Source organism: Hirundo rustica, chromosome 9, assembly GCF_015227805.2.
Source record: "Hirundo rustica isolate bHirRus1 chromosome 9, bHirRus1.pri.v3, whole genome shotgun sequence".
Lineage (NCBI taxonomy): Eukaryota > Metazoa > Chordata > Aves > Passeriformes > Hirundinidae > Hirundo > Hirundo rustica.
Window position 1 is genome coordinate 963,124 of NC_053458.1, and position 18,380 is coordinate 981,503.

General features: G+C 48.8%; 1 protein-coding gene across 7 annotated transcripts; it reads left to right on the plus strand.

Moving 5' to 3' along the window:
• The first annotated feature begins 1,290 nt into the window (after positions 1–1,290).
• SRSF11 (serine and arginine rich splicing factor 11) lies at positions 1,291–17,878 on the plus strand. 7 transcript variants are annotated; one of them, XM_058421707.1, is made up of 13 exons: positions 1,291–1,325; positions 1,484–1,636; positions 5,815–5,948; positions 9,758–9,867; positions 11,064–11,156; positions 12,306–12,355; positions 13,285–13,412; positions 14,329–14,410; positions 14,643–14,774; positions 14,916–15,005; positions 15,527–15,622; positions 16,197–16,335; positions 16,435–17,878. In XM_058421707.1, exons 2-13 carry the CDS (start codon positions 1,509–1,511, stop codon positions 16,630–16,632), a joined length of 1,380 nt encoding a protein of 459 aa, XP_058277690.1. In that variant the 5' UTR covers positions 1,291–1,325; positions 1,484–1,508; the 3' UTR covers positions 16,633–17,878. The 7 variants fall into 7 exon arrangements, with proteins under 7 accessions (XP_058277690.1, XP_039928465.1, XP_039928470.1 ...); XM_040072531.1 differs by having other exon boundaries at positions 16,438–17,878; XM_040072536.1 differs by lacking the exons at positions 1,291–1,325; positions 1,484–1,636 and having other exon boundaries at positions 9,338–9,867.
• The last annotated feature ends 502 nt before the right edge of the window (positions 17,879–18,380 follow it).

Consider the following 18,380-nt stretch of genomic DNA (forward strand, 5'->3'; position numbering starts at 1 on the left):
AATTCAAGTTTGGGATTTAAATAAGCTTTTGGCAATTCAGTACAAGATACGGCATCTGTGATATTTCATAAGTGGAAATGTGACATCTGATAAGGCAGGACAGCGAGCGTCTCCTACTTTGTGAATCAGATGCGGTAGAATTTCAGCTTGATTAATAAATAAAGGCTTGTTTTATTTACATTCATGAACATTTATGGGGAAACACATTAACATAAAGCAACAAACTCATCAGGATGATTTGTACTATGTTGACTGCAAATACTTTTATTTTTCCTCTATAACATTAATGAGAAATTCCCAGCCCAACGTTGTACTGCTTGTGGTGTCTTTTCTGGAGCTACCTGAAAACAGAGGCCAAACAGAGTTAAAGGAATAAAAAGAAAAAGCGGTTATATTTATTGAAGGGCCTTCAGGTACGTTTTGGGGAGACGAAGCCCCCCAGGGGCTACACACAAAAATAGATCACCGGTAATGAGTTTCCACACTTTTATAAGTTTGGTCCATCTGCATACTGGGGGTTAATCTCCCAATTACAGCTTCAGGTAATGAAGTCGTTTACCCCAAGTTTTCTCCCCCTCAACTCGCTTTTCTTTACATTTCTCAGGGCCTGAGACAGTGAGATGTCCTTGATTCCCAGGCCTAGGGAGGAATTGTTGTCTGACCAAAATGTGAAGACAGTAGTTAGCACACCTAAGAGTAGCTTCAAACCTATTTTTTTGTTTGGAAAGGATTTATCCATGTTTTCCCACTGCTGGTTAAAAATCCCTCGGGTTCAGTGGCAGAACTCGGCGAATATTCCAGTGACTGTTCTAATGTCAGTTATTGCACGGTGGGGTTTGCTTTTAGCTTGTTCTGGGTTTGACATATTTTGGGAAAACTGAAATTCCCTGTGATCTGTCAGTCCTGGGACAGTTGTTTCTTCTCTCACACTTGTGTATGGGGCTTAGAGTTACACACTAAAGAATTACAGGATCACAAATTACGGGATCACAAATACATGCAAAAATCTAAAAGCTAAAATCCTAAGGCGCCGCTCTGACGGTGCGTTTAGTGAGAGTTCGGTCTGTGATAATGATGAAGGAGGAGGAATTGACGGCCCCTCAGATCTCCCCTCACGCTTCCCGCGCGCGGGTCCGTCCGCGCGCCCCCGCTCCCGTGAGGGAGGGGGGGGGAGAGGGGGTGAGCGCGCCCCGTCCGCGCACGCGCCGCCCCCTCCCCCCGCGCGCGTCCGGCGGCGCATCGCATGCGCGGGGCCGCGAGCTCGTGGGCGCGCGCGCGCAGGCGCGGCGCGGTGCACTGTGGGATACTGCGGCCCGGGCAGGCTGGTGAGGCGGCGCGCGCGGGGCCGGGCCGGGGGCGGCGGGGCCGGGCCGAGAGAACCGGGCCGAGAGACCCGAACCGGGCCGGGGCACGGGCGGCAGCGAACCCGCAGCGCCTCCGCCCGCTCCTCACCCGCTCCCCGCCCCCGCTGTGTCTGCTGCAGCACCGGCGGAGCGGGCGGCGGCGCGATGGCCTCCAGCAGCGGCACCGACGTGATCCAGGTCACCAACGTCTCGCCCAGCGCCAGCTCGGAGCAGATGCGGACCCTCTTCGGCTTCCTGGGCAAGATCGAGGAGCTGCGCCTCTTCCCCCCCGAGTGAGTGCGGGCCCGGCCCGGCCTCGCCGCCTCCCCCTCGGTCTCCGTCCCTCCCCCCCCACCCCCGCGCCCTGCCCGCGGCCCAGCGCCGCCTCCCGGCCCGGGCCGCCCCCGCCGCGGGGATCCCGCCCGGCCGCGGCACCGCGCTGCGCCCGGGGGCGGCGGGGGCGGCTCTCGCTGCGCGCCCCCGGGGTTGGTGTTCCCTGCGCGGCTCTGCTCGGTCACGGGACCGCGCGGATTAATGCGCGGCGTGGGGCGACACGTGCGGCTCCGGTGAAATTCGCGCTTGTCTCCGGGAGCTGATTGAGCCCGCTGAGCCTCCGCCGGCTGCGTCGCCTCCACAGGACCAAAGCTTCTGCGTGCGGATTAATGCGTTCGTTACAAAGAATTTTTAGAGGAGCGGCCTCCCCCTAATTTACAAGGAACGCGCATTTAACATTTGTGTTCCTTGCGAACGAAACTGTGCTGAGCAGAAAGGTAGCTGCTAGCAAACAAATACACATTTCTCATTCGCACAGCTTGTAGGGAATTCTGTGCAAATTAGAACTAATGCTCATTTCAAGTGTGTATATAACTGAAAATAAAGTTTCCGGTACCCCGGTAATTTACGAATAGCCACAAGCAGAAAAAAAAAAAAAAGTCTTCACTTGCAATTAAGTTCTAATGAAAATAAGTAGTGCTTTCAGAATCGTTTCTGATGCAATATAAAACTTGGGCGTTAGCAGTGCTGATGGCTTCAGTTTGATTGATTTACAGAGCCTGGTGTCATTATATGTTGGTGTTTTGCATATTCATGATATCAGTTAAAGGTTTCCTTTCTGCCACGATGAAGATTAATCAAACAAGAGCACGATTATTTGTAATACCCAAAATTACGTGGATCTTTTGTTTTAGGGAGGAAAACTATCACAAAACATTAGTTTTTCCTCATGGAGGCTTCCATCCGTGCTAGCACCAACCAAAGGCAGTTCCAGAGGGAGTTTCCTTGTTCCCAGCAGGGATAACTGACTCGGCAGGAGCTCACCTGTGGCAGGTGCAGCCCTTTCCCGGGCTGCTCTGCATTGAACACTTCGGCGCGATTTTCAGGGCGGTCCTTGGAGGTGATTTGTGTCTCTGAAACTTTGCAGCTTTAGATACACATTAACTAATCTGCTCAGCGATTGCTTCAGTGCGCTGCTGTCCTTTCCCCTGTGTGAGGAGGGCCCTGGCGCTGGCCCCAGGGGAATTTCTCTGGGCTGATGGGAGTCTTCTCTGAGTCACTCCAAGGCCCCCATTTCCTCTTCACCCCCAAAGATAGGGACATTTTCTAATAATGCCACGTTCTTTTTCTGTTCCTTCTCCTTCAAATTCCAGCTCCTGACTTCTCCCTGACGGTGGTGTCCATCCATTTTTGGAGGGGTATGGGATATAAATGATAATCTGTGAATTCTCCCCATAATCTGGATTCCTTTCTATCCTGGATCCTGCTGGGATTCTCCCTTGCCTGTAGCATTTGAAGAACCAATCCCATTTCCTTTGCTCCGCCTCCTCGTTTGATCCCTGTCACTGACTCTGCTCTAGAACTTCCTTATTCTCCTGCACTTGCAGATCATGTGTAACTTCCTGAGCTTCTCTAAATTCCTGGTTTTCTTTATTTTCTGAATTTCTAAATTCTTCTTTCCTTCTCTTTCCTTCATCCACCTCCTTTTCCCAGTTCATTTAATCCCTTTTCCCATTTATTGTACACCTCAGCTGCACCTTTAATGCACAACCAGCTTTGGGACTTCTTCCAGTTTTCCTCCCCCTCATCCTTCTGCTTTTCCCCGACTCCATTGCCTGATTCTCATCTTTATTGCATTCCATAAAATCCCATCCAAACGGAGAAGTGGAGGGAATGGGTTTCTGAGATTCCTGTATTCCTGCCCCAGGGAATCCTGGTGTGTCCCAGCATTCCAGCGGCTGGGAGACAATTCCCGAGTGTTCCAATCTTGGGTGCATTAGAATAATCATGGATGGTGGCTTTTTTTGGGAGCTGTTGAGAACATCCAGTTCTTGTTGAATTTCACCCAGCTTGGGTTTGAGAGTGAGTGGAAATACCATTTTTAAAAGTGCAATACACAGATGTAAATTAAATGTCAGGCTGCAGGAGCATTGCCTAACACATTTTCAGCTTTTATTTTAGGTTCATTATTTTGGGAGAAAGCTCAGCTATCCCAAAGCGTTCCCAGTGGCACTCCTGACTGTAAACAGGATCTGCTGAAGAGTCGGTTGGATCTGCTCTGGTTCACATTCCTTTGTTATCACTGGCATTTTAAAAATGCCTGAAATTTTGGGCTGCATTTCTGTAATTTGTGTAATTTTTATAGAATTTAGATTAGGAACTCCTTCAGCTCTGCCATCACCCCTTAATTTATTTTTTATGTTATTATTGTTTTTTATTTCTTGTTATTTCTTATTGTTCATTATTACTTATGGGCTAAAAAAGGCACCATTTTGTCAAGCTGCTGTGGATTCCTGGGCACCAAAGAGCCAAACAGATTTGATTTTTTTTTTTTTCTCATTTATCACTGCTGTTACCTCCCAATTTATTCAGTCTGCAAGCTGTGGGAGCAAGTGGCTGCTTCTAATTTTAATGCTTCAGAAGCTGCAATTTGCTGGCTCCAGTTTAGTTTTCCACATCAGGTGAAATGTAAGGTTATTAAAGTGTGGTCTGACAGACACTGGGGGCAGTTGTGTGTGCTGGGCTCACTGGGGCTGAAGGTGAGGGAGCTTTTGGCATTTGCGGTGCCAGAAATAGACCCTGGATCTGTCAGGTTGTGCCGGAGTTGTTCCCTGAATTCTGACAGCCCCCGGTGCTGAAAGGCTTGATCAGGCTCAGATCAGACTGCTCTGGAGCTGGGGTGCCTTTGAAGTCAGACGTGTTGGAGTTGTGGCTGGGAATCCAGGTAGGAGAAGCAGATTTTTGTCAGGATCAGTGATGTTTTCAGAGCTCCCCAGGCTGGTCTGGGCCTCTGGCCTGGCATAGGAACAATGGGTTTGGGACCTGTGCTGCTTCCCCTCCCTGCCTGGGCCTTCTGGAGGCAGCTTTCAACTCATCTGGCCCACAGTTCTGTCTGCAGAACAGTTTTCCTTCCTGTCTTTCTCTTTGTACATCCAATTACAGCAAAATCTGCCCCATTTCAGGACAGGGGGGCTCTTGGGACCCGTTCCGGACCTTGCCTGGGTTGGCTGCACCTGAACTTTCAGTTTGGTGTGCTTCTAGGGAAGTTGCAGCTGTAGTTCATACAATTCTTTCCTGTTGTAGGAAGTAGATATTTCTGGGTTAGTTTTTCTTTGAAGTGACTCAAAACTTCTCAGTTTTGGATTTGTAGGTTGACAGACACTTGTTCTGAGCTGGGAATGGGCACAGACCTACCTTGGAGAGAGGGCTGTGCTACTGTGCTCAGCTTTTCATTCCTGCCTGAGCTTAAATTCCCTTGTGTTTGTTCTTCCCTGCTGAAGGACAGCCAGGAGCTCGGCACTGGGCTTTCCTCAGGGTGAGGGAGCATGGTGAAGTGTAGTCTAGAAGCTGGAATGGAATTGGGTTGATAAATAAAACAGAATCCAAGACTGCTTTGGGTTGGGAGTGACCTTAGAGCTCATCCAGTGCCACCGCTGCCATGGACAGGGACCTTCCACTGTCCCAGTCTGCTCCAGCCTGGCCTTGGGCACTGCAGGGATCCAGGGGCAGCCACAGCTGCTCTGGGAATTCTATTCCAGGGCTCAGCACCCTCCCAGCCAGGAATTCCTTCCCAATATCCCGTCCATCCCCGCCCTCCGTCATGTCAAAGCCATCCCCGCACACCCTGCCCCTACACGCCCTTGTCCCGAGTCACGGCGATCCTTTAGTCATCACCCTCTTCGTTCCACTGTTCACCTTAATCAGTCATCTGGGGCCTAAAAGCAGGGGCTGTGAAACCACGGGGTTCAGCTGGGACAGAATTGGTAACTTTTTCTCTTTTTTCAGCCAAGTTTTCCTCCCAGCCAGGGCGGAATTTGCGTTTAAGGCGGCCGCTCGCGGATTTATCGTGCGGAACGAGTCCCGCGCGGCCCCGAGCGATGACGGAGCTGACCCGAGGGAGGGAATGCCAGCAGCGCTGTGATTTTGGGGTGCGCTGGTGTCCCTGCTGTCCCTGAGTGCTGGCTCTTGTCTCTTGCAGTGACTCCCCCTTGCCGGTGTCGTCGCGCGTGTGCTTTGTAAAGTTCCACGACCCCGACTCGGCCGTGGTGGCCCAGCACCTGACAAACACTGTGTTCGTTGACAGAGCCCTCATAGTCGTTCCCTATGCTGAAGGTTTGTAACTTGTTTGATGTTCTACGGGGCCACCCTTGGGTGGTGGTTGGTTCCTGTCTAGTGCACAGAATTTAACAGTAGTCCTTACGTCAAACGTGTCAGAGATTGCCGTTCTGAAACCCTTGGTATATTGCCTTTGGCCCCTGGATTTCATCTGTTCGTTTCTGTAGTGACACCAGATCAAAGTGGAGAGTTTTGTGCATCTTAAAGTGTAGAATGAGAACATTTTAGGCAGAATTCTATGCAAATTTTGCTCCGTGTCAGTCTCAGTGAGACGTTTCCCCAAACGGACCTTAATGTAAACAGGACAATATTTTAAGGAAATTTTACCTTAATAATTGTTTGTTGCTTTCACTCTCTTCATGAGAATGATTTCTCCCTCCCTGAGAGTGCATGGGAGAGGAATTAGCATTCCTTTGGAGTATGCTGCCACTGCATTTATTTGGGAACAGCCCCCCAAAAAAGGCCCTCACTCTCCTTGTGGAGTCCGGTATACCAAGGGTTTGAATAATTACGGTTTAATTCAAAAGTGACAACTTCCAAGAGGTGCCACATGGGCACTGGTCCTAGTTTTTAATTCCAAGTTTTCTTGTTCATCCTTGATATATTTAATAGCATTTCACTAAATAATAAACTCTTCTCTCTGTTATTTGTGTGTGTGATTTTTGTAGTGGAGAAGGCAAATGCAAAGCCCTTCCAGATGACTGAAAAACAGTGGGTCCTCTGCAGCTACAGGGGATTCTAGCCATTAACTAAAGGCCAGCAAGCACTCAAGTCCCCAAGTGTTTTCCTGGTGTAACCACTTGTTAACTACATTTTCTCTTCTTCTTTTTATTTTTACATTTTAGGGTGTTACAGTAATTTGAAAGGCAATGAGCAGGGTTTTTGGAACTTACCTTAAAAGCAAAGTGCTGAGAAGACACCTCTTCTTACAGAAGTCTTATTAAACTCTTCTAGACTTGCTTTAGAAGTAACTGATTTCCATTGTACTTGTGCATTTCTTAATTTACTTCTGGGAAGGGTTGAATTGAATAAAATCTTGCAGATTAAGTCATGCTACAGTGCTAAGTTTGGTACATGGCCTGGGGTCACACCTGTAATCTGTCATGCTGGAGCTGTCTTATCTTATCTCTGTATTCCTTAAGCTTAAAAGATACAAAAGTTAAACTTAAAAGGTGTCCAGCCTAATTCCTGGAGCGTAGGAGTGTGCAGTGTGGCCTCTGACTGAGCCCTGCTGCTTCCTGAGGGTGCAGAGCCCCTTCTGCAGTGGAGTTACTGCTCCTGCTGCCCCTGCTCGAGAACAGCAGAGCTGAAAGGCTTCCTGTGCCTGTGTGGGTATTAAACACAGCGCCACTCCAGCGAGATTCTGCTGGAATATTCTCCAAGGCCCATGGGAATAATGCCAGTGTTGAACTCTTCCTACAAGGGGATAAACCCCCTTTTCCCTTTGTCAGTCTGGCGTTGTCCACTGTGGATAAACCTGGCACACAGAGAAACCTGCCCAGCAGCTGTGCTTCAGAAAAATCAAATTATTAAAGTGGAATCATTTACTGGGCCTGTTAAGGAGTCGCTCCTGGGCTGTACCTTGTGTTGTTTGACCGTTCAGAATTCCATGGCCTTGGCACATCGCTAGAGAGATGTTCAGCCAATGAAGTACTGCCCCTGGGTCCATAATCCCATACTTGTGTCCCTGTGCTGGGGCACAGTTTCCCCCCCCCAAAATTCATCCTGCCGAGAAGCAGCATTTCCCCAGCCCACAGTGCCGCTGCTGATGCGCTTAAAGCCAGGCCTGTGCTGCGTGGGGCCCTCCTCTGATTTCTGCTGTGCTAATGAACCTGTGTGATTATTGCCTGTCACTAAAGCAAATGTTTATTATCTGTTTAGTGCAGTAATTCCCCCCCCAGTCCCGAGTTTTAGCTCACACAGACACTTTGGTGTTGGCTGTTGCTTTGTGTTATAGAGCTATACACAAAGGCTACGGTAAGGTTTAGTATTTGTCATTTTCTCTGGGCTAATTCCTGGATTTGGAAGGATCTCTTAAGGTTAAAGATGGCTGGGGTGGGTGTTTAGGTTCTTTGGTTAATGTTTGTTTCTTTTGTCTGTTTCTTTTTCTTTCATTTCTACACATTCATGCAGTATTTCATGGTTCTAACAAAGCAGCAGTAAAAAAAGCTCTTGAAGCATGAAAATTAACTGGTGAGGGGCCTCATTGCTTTTTTTAAAAATTGTAGTTTATTTAAATACTCTTTAAAGAAACAATTAGAGGATCAGATGCATGAATTTTTTTTTAATGGATGCAGATCTTCTATGAGGTGTCTCGAGCTAAGTCTGAGGATTTGTATTTAGATGCCAGAAATGTTGTAGTTGCACTAATTTGAAATGTTTAGCTGTAATTGATAAATATCCTCTTGAGACATAATTTTGCATGCCAAATGACCCCATAATCTCTCTGTAGGTATGTTGATATATTTATGCATTCCTGCCCTTTGCCTCCATGACCTTTCTCCCCTGTCCCTCCATAACTTTGGGTATCTAAAGTGCTGCCAGCTCAGTGCCACGAGCCAGATATCAGTGCTGTGTATTGTACATTTGTGTAGATTATCGGCACTTCTCAGTATAGGTGGGAGGAACCATTACCTTTATTTAACAGTGGTTTTTCTTTTTTGTTGTTGTGTTTTACAGTTCTTTTCCCTGGTTCAGCCTGAACTATATACCAGGCCCTGCTGAAAATACCACCCAACAGTTTTCTTCTGCAGCTTATCCAGTTTCTCTTAAGTGCCCTGTACATATTGTATGTTTTATGATGAGATGCAGTTTCTTAATATGTATTGCAGAAACACTACTGGTATTTGCAACTATATAGTAAAACTGTTTTATTGAACTCTCATTTCGGGGGCTTGGGCACATTAACAAATTAATCCATCCGAATAGGGCTTTTGCTGTTGGATAGAGTAAAACTCCCTCCACAACTGTTTGCTAGTAGGGCCCTGAGCACTCTGTGTGCAGAGCAGGCAGTGCAACAACCCCTGGGCTTAGCTGGCTGCAAGACTTTGGGCCACGAGTCCCCTGTGCCACGGCAGGTGGCCAGCAGCATTGTTGGTGCTCTAAGCTGGCACATCTTGGAGCAAATGCATTTTACTGCACAGGTAAGGAATGTGCCAGCATCCCTGTGTGTATCCCAGCCACAGACACAGCCCCAGCGTTCCCGGAGAGCCGCAGGGACACGTCAGCAAAAGCCCTACCCCAAACAACCCATCCCTTCTCTTTTAAGTTTGCCAAAATTTGTATGGTAGGTGTAAAAGAAAACGTAGTGAACTGTACCGTGTTATTAACCCCTAAATCCAACTTTTTTTGTCTTGTGTATCTTGATTTTTCTGTGTGCTTTGTAGTGAAGCAGCCGACACGAGTCGTTGTTCATAAAACAGCTTTTGAAAGTTGAGAGCACTCTCACCCCTGGAGAACCGACTGTGCTTGCTTACGTTTGGTTCATGACTTAAAAATCGAGTACAGGTGATGAAACCTTGGCAGTGTTAACAACAAAGTAGTGTGTATTGTGCTATTTTTTTTTTGCTCTAGAAACTTAACCTTTTGTAGAGAAAAAGGAACAGTCAAATTGTCACCCATTGAAGTTGCATTCTGACAAAAAAAGTTAATGCTAAATATTAATAGCCATCAAGCTTTGTATTTTAGCCAACATAAGTACTTTCAACAAACTCAGGTGGTGTATCAGGGAGACTTTGCTGGGTGTATTTGTGTATTTGGTGCCTCTGGGCTGGGATGCTCTCTAATGCCAGGCTGTTTCCCTGCAGGAGTCATTCCTGATGAGACTAAGGCTTTGTCTCTCTTGGCACCAGCTAATGCCGTGGCAGGGCTGCTGCCCGGGGGTGGCCTGCTGCCCACTCCCAACCCTCTCTCTCAGGTAGGCTGGGGAAACCCTGGGTGCCTTCTGCTGCCTTCCCACCTCCAGGACCGATGAGTTCATTCCAATTCCTAGAGTGGTTTATCGACCCTGACAGATTGGGGCAGCCCTGATGTGAATTGGGGCCCAATACTGACAGACTGCCGAATGGAATCTCCTTCTTTCCCCGTTTCCTTACCTCCTGCCTGCTCAGGGCCCTGCCTCTGCTTCCACCCCTCTCGCCGCTGTCCTCTACAGATGTGACAGGCAGGAGAGATCTCACAGATTTTAAATTCCTCAAGGCCAAGGAGCTGCCACGCTGTGAGATTCCCTTCATTAGTCCTCCAGCTGAGGGGAAAATGGGAGCCTGGTTGTGTGAACCCACAGGGATTCGTGTGGAAGATGAGCAGTGAGAATTGCACGTCGTGGGCGAAGTCGGAGCGAAGCTCGGCTCTTAACAGAGCACGGAATCAAAGTGCAGGAGGCAAATTAATCATGATAAAGCCTCATTAATTCTGCACTTCTCAGACCCACCTGAGCTCATGTTTAGCTGAAGGACCCCCCGGCCATGGAGCTCCTCACGGGGAAAGAGCCTAAATTTAACCTAAATTTAAATTTAGGAAGAGCCTAAATTTAACCTTTGAAGCCCAGGGAAGGGCTTGGAAGAACCAAATACAACCCCAGAGATTTCATTCCCTGAACAAGCTGTGCATATAAATCCTGGAAATGGTTGAGCCACCCTAATTCCAGTTGTGTCTGAAGCCCAGGCTGCTCCCAGCCACGCTGCTGGGACGTGTCCAGCTCATCCACTTCAGGGGAACGTGCTGCACGCTCGGGAGTTCAAGCACATCTCGACAGCGTGTGTTGTGTTTGGGTGTCTGTCTCAATCCCTCATTTGAAATGGCCCCAGAGGAGCTGCTTTAGGGAGCCTTCTGCTCTCCAGTAGCTTTTGAACCAGATTGGAGACATTTGCAGGGATGCCATATTATTAAATTGCCTTTTGACATAAACCATGGCCATCTCAACCCCGAAATGAATTAGAAATGGGGCCACAGCCTCAAAAACTTAAGATTAATTTCCACTTTAGCACTGAAAAATAACTTCATTTTTCATCTGTCCCTTCCATTTTTGAAATGCTTTACTCCTTGACCTTTATTTCCCCTGCCCACTGACCTCACTGAGTGATTTTTGTGCCCTCGCTGCTGTCTCTGCCACAGATTGGTGCTGTCCCTTTAGCTGCTTTAGGAGCTCCTGCTCTCGACCCTGCCCTTGCTGCTCTTGGGCTTCCTGGAGCAAACCTGAACTCCCAGGTAAGTCCTCATTCCAAAATACCCTTTATTGCCCCTCATTCCTGCTCTAAGAGAGGTTTTTGTCTGTATCAGCTCACAGCCACTGCCTGCCAACTCCAGGGATTGGTTTCTGCTTGGAATAAAAAAAAATATCTGTTTGAATATCAAATTAAATGTGGGAAGGGGCCAAGGAATAATTTGGGAATAGCAATGAAATATATCAAATATGTGTCATCATCAGGCCATGAACCTGCCTTGTTCTTCAAGTAAAAAGTCATTTGACTTTTTAATTTTGTAGGTGTCAAAAATGTGAGGAAACTTCATTAGCTTGTTACAGCTGAATAAAAAAGGCTTTTAAGTACTAGAATATTGAGTGTATTTCTATGAATAAAAATATATCAATATAAATATATTGATCATATTTGTATAGATAAAATATTAAAGAAGTGAGAACCAAATACTCTTTTACAGCAACAAGAAACAGCAATAATTTAATGCATTGCTACTGCTATCATTTAAATTTTTTTATGTATTCCCATGTGGAAGTATAAGAAAATGATGGTGAAAAGCAAATAATAAGTGAAAAAAAATTAATTTTAAAGGCAAATTAGAAAAATGTAAATTTGGATTGATGGAGGATTTTTGTACATTAAACCATCAGATTGTAACAAACATTTCAAAACTGAAACTTTGGGCTCATCATAAAAAAAAATCAATGAGGATTAAATGTGTTCTTCTTAATACCCCATTGGTGCAGGAAGTGGCTGATCCTAATAATACCTGGATTACCCAAAGAACTGTAAAATACATTTTTCGTGGAATATTTCAGTGTTTAAATAAATTGGCATTGAGCTCTTCGGTGGACAGACAGCATAGAGAGGGCTCTGTTCTCTTGCAGTGACAGAAATAAGCAGTGCACAACAAGTTATTAGTATATAATTATAGACATAACACACCCCAGCAGTGTATTTTTATCTGTTTGTATTTTTAACAGTTTGTATTTTTATCTGTTTGTTTTTTTAATCCATTTGTGGTTTTATTCCTGATCCAGCCCAGTGTGCTGGGGGTGGTTCTGGTCTGGTTTTCCAGCTGGGAGGGGACGTTCCAAGGAAGGTTCTCTGGAGCTCTCACCTCTCCCAGCCTGGTTTTAACTTTGTTTTTCCCTCACAGTCTCTCGCAGCAGATCAGCTCCTAAAACTGATGAGCACAGTGGATCCAAAGTAAGCACCAGTGTTCCCAAACGCTTGTATTGCGCTGCTGGGGAATTTCCATGGAGATTCCATGGGGATATCCATGGGGATATCCACGGGGATTCCATGGGGATATCCATGGGGATTCCATGGGAATATCCATGGGGATTCCATAGGGATTCCGTGGGAATATCCATGGGGATTCCATGGGGATATCCATGGGAACATCCTGGGGATTCCATGGGAATATCCATAGGGATATCCATGGGGATTCCATGGGGATATCCATGGGAACATCCTGGGGATTCCATGGGAATATCCATAGGGATATCCATGGGGATTCCATGGGGATATCCATGGGAACATCCTGGGGATTCCATGGGAATATCCATAGGGATATCCATGGGGATTCCATGGGAATATCCATGGTGATTCCATAGGGATATCCATGGGAATATCCGTGGTGATTCCATAGGGATATCCATGGGAATATCCATGGGGATTCCATAGGGATATCCATGGTGCACTGCTGGGGAATATCCTGGGGATTCCATGAGGATATCCATGGGGATTCCATAGGGATATCCATGGGAATATCCATAGGGATTCCATAGGGATATCCATGGTGCACTGCTGGGGAATATCCTGGGGAGTCCATGGGGATATCCATGGGGATTCCATGGGAATATCCATGGTGATTCCATAGGGATATCCATGGGGATTCAGTGCCCAGTCCCTGTCCTGCTGGAGCTGATGGCACCTTGGAAGGGGCTCGGAGCCCCCTGGGCTGGGGGAGGTTCCCAGCCCATGGCAGGGGTGGGATGAGATGGGCTTCGTGTTCCTCCTGACCTGAACCATTCCAGGATTCCCTGATCCTGTGAGCTGGCTCAGTCTGACAGTGCACACCTGCATCCCTTGGATCCCTCAGTCCTGAGCTGCTGGAATTGTGTGTTGCCCAGGTTGAACCACGTGGCTGCAGGTCTCGTGTCCCCCAGTCTGAAATCAGATACCTCCAGTAAAGAAATAGAAGAGGCCATGAAGAGAGTCCGAGAAGCACAGTCCTTAATTTCTGCTGCTATAGAGCCAGGTAATTCCAGCCTGGAGTGAGCCATTCCAGCCAGGATGGGGCTTGGGCACAGCACAGGATAAAAGCTGATGGTCTGCCTGAATGCCTGTGGTCTCTGGGGAATTCATTAATTAGGTTTGTAATCATCCTGCAGTGGATGCTCCATGTGACCTGCAGGAATGTGCTGGAATTAATCCAATTAATTCATTTTCCCCAAAATTCACTGATTTGAAGGCTGTAAAACACCCAAGCTTCTCTGAGGGAAGTTGCTGCCGCTGTCTCAGGTTCCAGGGGTGCGTGGATTTCCTGGCCTCACCACTTGGCATCCTGCTGATGCTTCTCAGCGATGCTTTCCTTTATCTTCATCCCTAATCTGGGCAAGTTCGTGAATAGTTCTCTCTTCCGGAGCTTCTTTGAGCAGGTTTGATTTTGGAACAAGCTCCAGGAGTTCTCACAAATCTGAGAGGCAGAACACTGAAAATACAGAATATTCATCAGCTCTGCAGCCTCTTGATGATTTCTAGGAAAGAACAGAGCTCCTGTTCTTGTTCTTGAGGCTTTTTTGTGGGAAATTCGAAACAATCATTTGAGAGGTTCCTCATCTCCTCAGGAAGTGGCAGATTCTGGGATTTTCACAGGATTTTCCATTGCCTTGCGGCCATCAGCTTTTCACTGACTTAAATTTAAATTTTTTCTGAATTTTGACTTCTCCAGTTTTGCATAAATTTCTTACTCAATGTCAAAAACATCTCCCCGTCCTCTGTTGGTCTCTATTGTGAAGAAAATGATAGATGACCCTTCCTTTCAAATGGCAGAATCAGGTTGATTAATATCAATTACATGAAGCTCCAGGTCCTTTCCTTTTGAAAACCTTTTTGAATATTCCAAAAAAAAAACCAACAACCCATTGGTTTTTATTCTGCTTTTCCTTTTTCAGACAAAAAAGATGAGAAACGAAGACATTCGCGGTCGAGGTCGCGCTCGAGGAGGAGGAGGACACCTTCCTCATCCAGACACAGGTGAGTGAGCAATTCCTTAAAAACACCTCCCACAGCTGGAGCAATTCCTGCAGAAATCCTTCTGGGCAAGGCTTGGGGCTCTAAAGATGGGCTGAGATTTCGGTGTGCAGAGCTGCCGTGCAGGACAGGGAGAGCTGTGGGTGGACGGAGGCTTTTGTTGGGGTCTGGGGTTTCCTTATTCCTGAGCCCAGGTGTCCTTTCTGTGAGTGCCATGTCGCTGTGTCCCTGGCAGACGCTCCAGGAGCAGATCAAGGAGAAGGTCCCATTCCAAATCCAGAAGCAGGAGGCGATCCAAAAGTCCCAGGAGAAGGAGATCTCATTCCAGAGACAGGAGCAGGAGGTCTCGGAGCACGTCCAAAACCAGGTGATGAGCCGGGCGCTGAGCGGGGCCGGGATTGTCCCGGGGCTGGAGCAGCCCTGTCCCTCCCACCTCTGCTTCCCTTTCCCTGTGCAGCTGTGAGGGAGTGCTGTTTGAGAGTGACTTGAATCTCTCTTCTGCTAAAAGGGATAAAAAGAAGGAAGAGAAAGAAAAGAAACGTTCTAAAACTCCCCCCAAAAGCTACAGCACAACCAGAAGATCCAGAAGCACAAGCAGGTATGGAAATGGGCTTTTCTCTCTGTTCCCAGCAGGATTTTGATACAGTATTAAATAGAAACAAATGTGGTGGTGATGGAGCAGCTGGCGTGTGGAAGGTGTCCCTGTCCATGGAAGGAGCTGGGCTTTGAGCTCCCTTAAACCCAAACTATGCCTGGATCCCATTGGATCATGATTCCAGTGTGGATGTGTCTGGTACAGGCTCAACAGCACCTCTGCCACCCGTGTCTAATACATACTTGCATTTTCCTGCAGTGTTTGAGGTAAATTCTTCAGGCTTAGAGCAGTTTCTCCTTGTTCTGTGTCAAAGTTTGGTGCTCCAGGGTCACTGCCGAGCTCTTCCTGACTTAGGGAATAAATCCAGGCAAAAGCGTTTAGTTTTTAAAAAAAAAAAACTTCCGAATTTAACTTGCAGTTTTAACAACTCTTTGGTACCCTGTGAGCAGGATTGGAGTTAGGGATGCATTTGCAGCTTTAAAAAAATAAACACAGATTCCCAAAGCTCCCGTGTCTCCCTGCAGGGAACGGCGGCGCAGGCGGAGCCGGAGCGGGACGCGGTCCCCGAAAAAGCCCAGGTCTCCCAAACGGAAAATGTCCCGGTCCCCGTCGCCCAGGAGGTCAGGGAAACACTTGGCTGGAAAAAAACGGGCTCTGGGTGGGAAAATCCCAAATTGTGACCTACAGGGAGGATCCCAGGGGATTCTGTTTGGGGGGAATCGTTGCTGCTTTTACAGAGCTGCTCTGGGGCTGGCTGGGAGCTCCAGGGGGTTCCAGGGGTGGTAGGAGTAGGACCTGCCCCAGTTCCCAGTCCCTTTGGCTCTGCACAGCTGGTTTGGGGTGGCCTGGGCGTTCTGTGACCCTGTGCCAGGATGGGGAACCCGAGGTGCTCCTCTGTAAAACCCTGGAGCATCTGGAGCTGTTCTTGCTGTGATCCCTGTGGGGCCACAGCTTCCACGGTTCTGTTTGCCACAGCGTTGCTCAGCCTTGGCTTTGTGGAGCTGTCCTTGAGCCAGAGCTAAAAGTTTGGGATTTTGGGCATTTCCTGAAAGCAGAGGCTGTTCCCTACTTGCACTCTGCCATTTTCCTTTGGGTTTGCTGGGAGCTGTGGGTGACTTAGGCTCTGGACACAATTCCAGCCGTGGAATGGGGTGATGGTGATGGGCCTCACCCTCTTCCTGCTGATCCTCACAGGCATAAAAAGGAAAAGAAGAAGGATAAGGACAAGGAGAGGAGCAGAGACGAGAGGGAGCGGTCAACGAGCAAGAAAAAGAAGAGCAAAGACAAGGAGAAGGATCGAGACCGGAAATCGGAGAGCGACAAGGACGTGAAAGTATGTTCCAAAAACCCGCGGAGCTGCTCCCAGCCCTGCCCTACATCCCCCCGGGCCGGCCCGCAGGGAAGGGCTAACGTGTCCCTTTCCCTGGCAAAGCAGGTCACAAGGGACTACGACGAGGAGGAACAGGGCTACGACAGCGAGAAGGAGAAGAAGGAGGAGAAGAAAGTGACGGATGCTCCCTCCCCCAAAGGGAAGGAGCCCGGAGCCGAGAAGGGCAGCGGGGACCCGGGCAGGGAATCCAAGGTGAACGGGGACGACCACCACGAGGAGGACATGGACATGAGCGACTGAGCCCGCCCGCAGCCCCTCCGGTGTGATCCTTTATGCTGTACTTGTTAATCCTCAACCTAGATGTATCCAGCTCCGAGCTCTCCGTGGTCTGTCCATCCCGATACTAACTCACACCCAAAGCTTGGGACAGGGACCCCCTGCTCCGGGGGCCCCGCTGGGGCCGGGCCGGGCCGCACGTCCCTCCCGCAGCATCCCTGCTTCCCTGCCCGCTTCCCTCCCTCAGGACAGCCAGCAGGGAATGGCCCAGGGGTGTGGGGAGTGTGGCACAGCCCCTGTCCTTTGGGAATGTCCCTGGGGTGTGGGGAGTGTGGCACAGCCCCTGTCCTTTGGGAATGCCCCAGGAGTGTGGCACAGCCCCTGTCCTTTGGGAATGTCCCAGGAGTGTGGCACAGCCCCTGTCCTTTGGGAATGTCCCAGGAGTGTGGCACAGCCCCTGTCCTGTGGGAACGTCCCAGGAGTTTGGCACAGCCCCTGTCCTTTGGGAATGCCCCAGGAGTGTGGCACAGCCCCTGTCCTTTGGGAATGCCCCAGGAGTGTGGCACAGCCCCTGTCCTTTGGGAATGTCCCAGGAGTTTGGCACAGCCCCTGTCCTGCAGTCACTAAGCGGCTGCCGGGGCCTCCCGGACACTCTGGAGTCGCCCTTGGATCGCACCAGCTCTTTGTGCCCGTGGTTTTAGTTCTGGTTTTAAGCCAGGTGCTGGGCTCGGCTGGGTTTGGTTTCCCGGTGGGCTTTGGTTTGCTTTGCCCAGGGTTTGATGTCCCGACCTTCCCGAGGGCTCTCCCTCCACCTCCGTGTCCGTTGAGCTCCGCCCAGGGCCGGCTGGAACGCTCCGAGCTCTGCCCGTGCCCGGGGAGGGAGGGGCGGGGGCACAGCCTCACCCGGGGCTGGGGTCTCGGGAGCTCACCCGCTGCAGCAGGGAGTGCATTTTAAAATGACCTTGGTCTGTTTTTAAAGCAAGTCCATAGATAATGTACTTTTTACTCGATCTCAAGTTGTACAAACGGATGAATTTGTGTTCCTGTCCCGGCCGTTCCCTCCCTCCCGCACTCGGTGATCCCATGGTATTTGCAGAGTAGTTACCCAAAGCTGTTCCTTAGTTCCAGCAGCTCCAGAGCTTTTACTTTTGTGCAGGTAAAGAGACAAAAGTAGCCGACAGTCTGTGCCATGTTGATGTACAGTTTCGGAAAATGTTTTACAAAACTTTGATAATAAAACCCTGAAACTTCAGCTCCTCTTCCTAGAAAACTCCTGGGTTTTATTTCTGCTGCTGGATGCGCCAGACTTCACTTCATTCCTTACAGGGGACTTTTCCATCTGTTACTGAGGAAGGAATTACTTTGCTTTTGGGGGTAGATGGGTGAAAATGGGAATGTGGAGGTCTGTGGGACTGCTGAGAAGGACCTGGGAATGCTGGTGGATGGAAAGCGAGAGCAGGCTCTGGGGAGCAGCTGGAGCAACCTCGGGGCCACAACTGCGGTTATGGAAATTAACTGGGCACGGCTGCAGCCCTTCCTGAGGTTTTCCTGCCCCTTTAGGAACAGGAGATTTTCAACCAGCAATTCTGTACCTACAGAGGGAGGCCCTGATCCCTCTCTGAGCTCAGGGGCTGAGGCTGGGGGCAGCAGAGCAAAGCTCAGTTTAAAAACTGAAAACCCCAACCCCATCCCTGCAACCCCCCTCCCCAAAAATCCCTCAGCCCTCCCTCAAAAAAACCAAAACCCAAAAAAACCCAGAACATCTCCCTCAA

What these genes read in the sequence shown, in the direction of transcription:
- SRSF11 (XM_058421707.1), top strand. Translation starts at nt 1,509, where the DNA reads ATGGCCTCCAGCAGCGGCACCGACGTGATCCAGGTCACCAACGTCTCG. An exon ending in AGTCGTTCCCTATGCTGAAG is followed by an intron (nt 5,949 to 9,757) that starts GTTTGTAACTTG and finishes GTTTCCCTGCAG; the next exon opens with GAGTCATTCCTGATGAGACT. An exon ending in CGGTCCCCGTCGCCCAGGAG is followed by an intron (nt 15,623 to 16,196) that starts GTCAGGGAAACA and finishes TGATCCTCACAG; the next exon opens with GCATAAAAAGGAAAAGAAGA.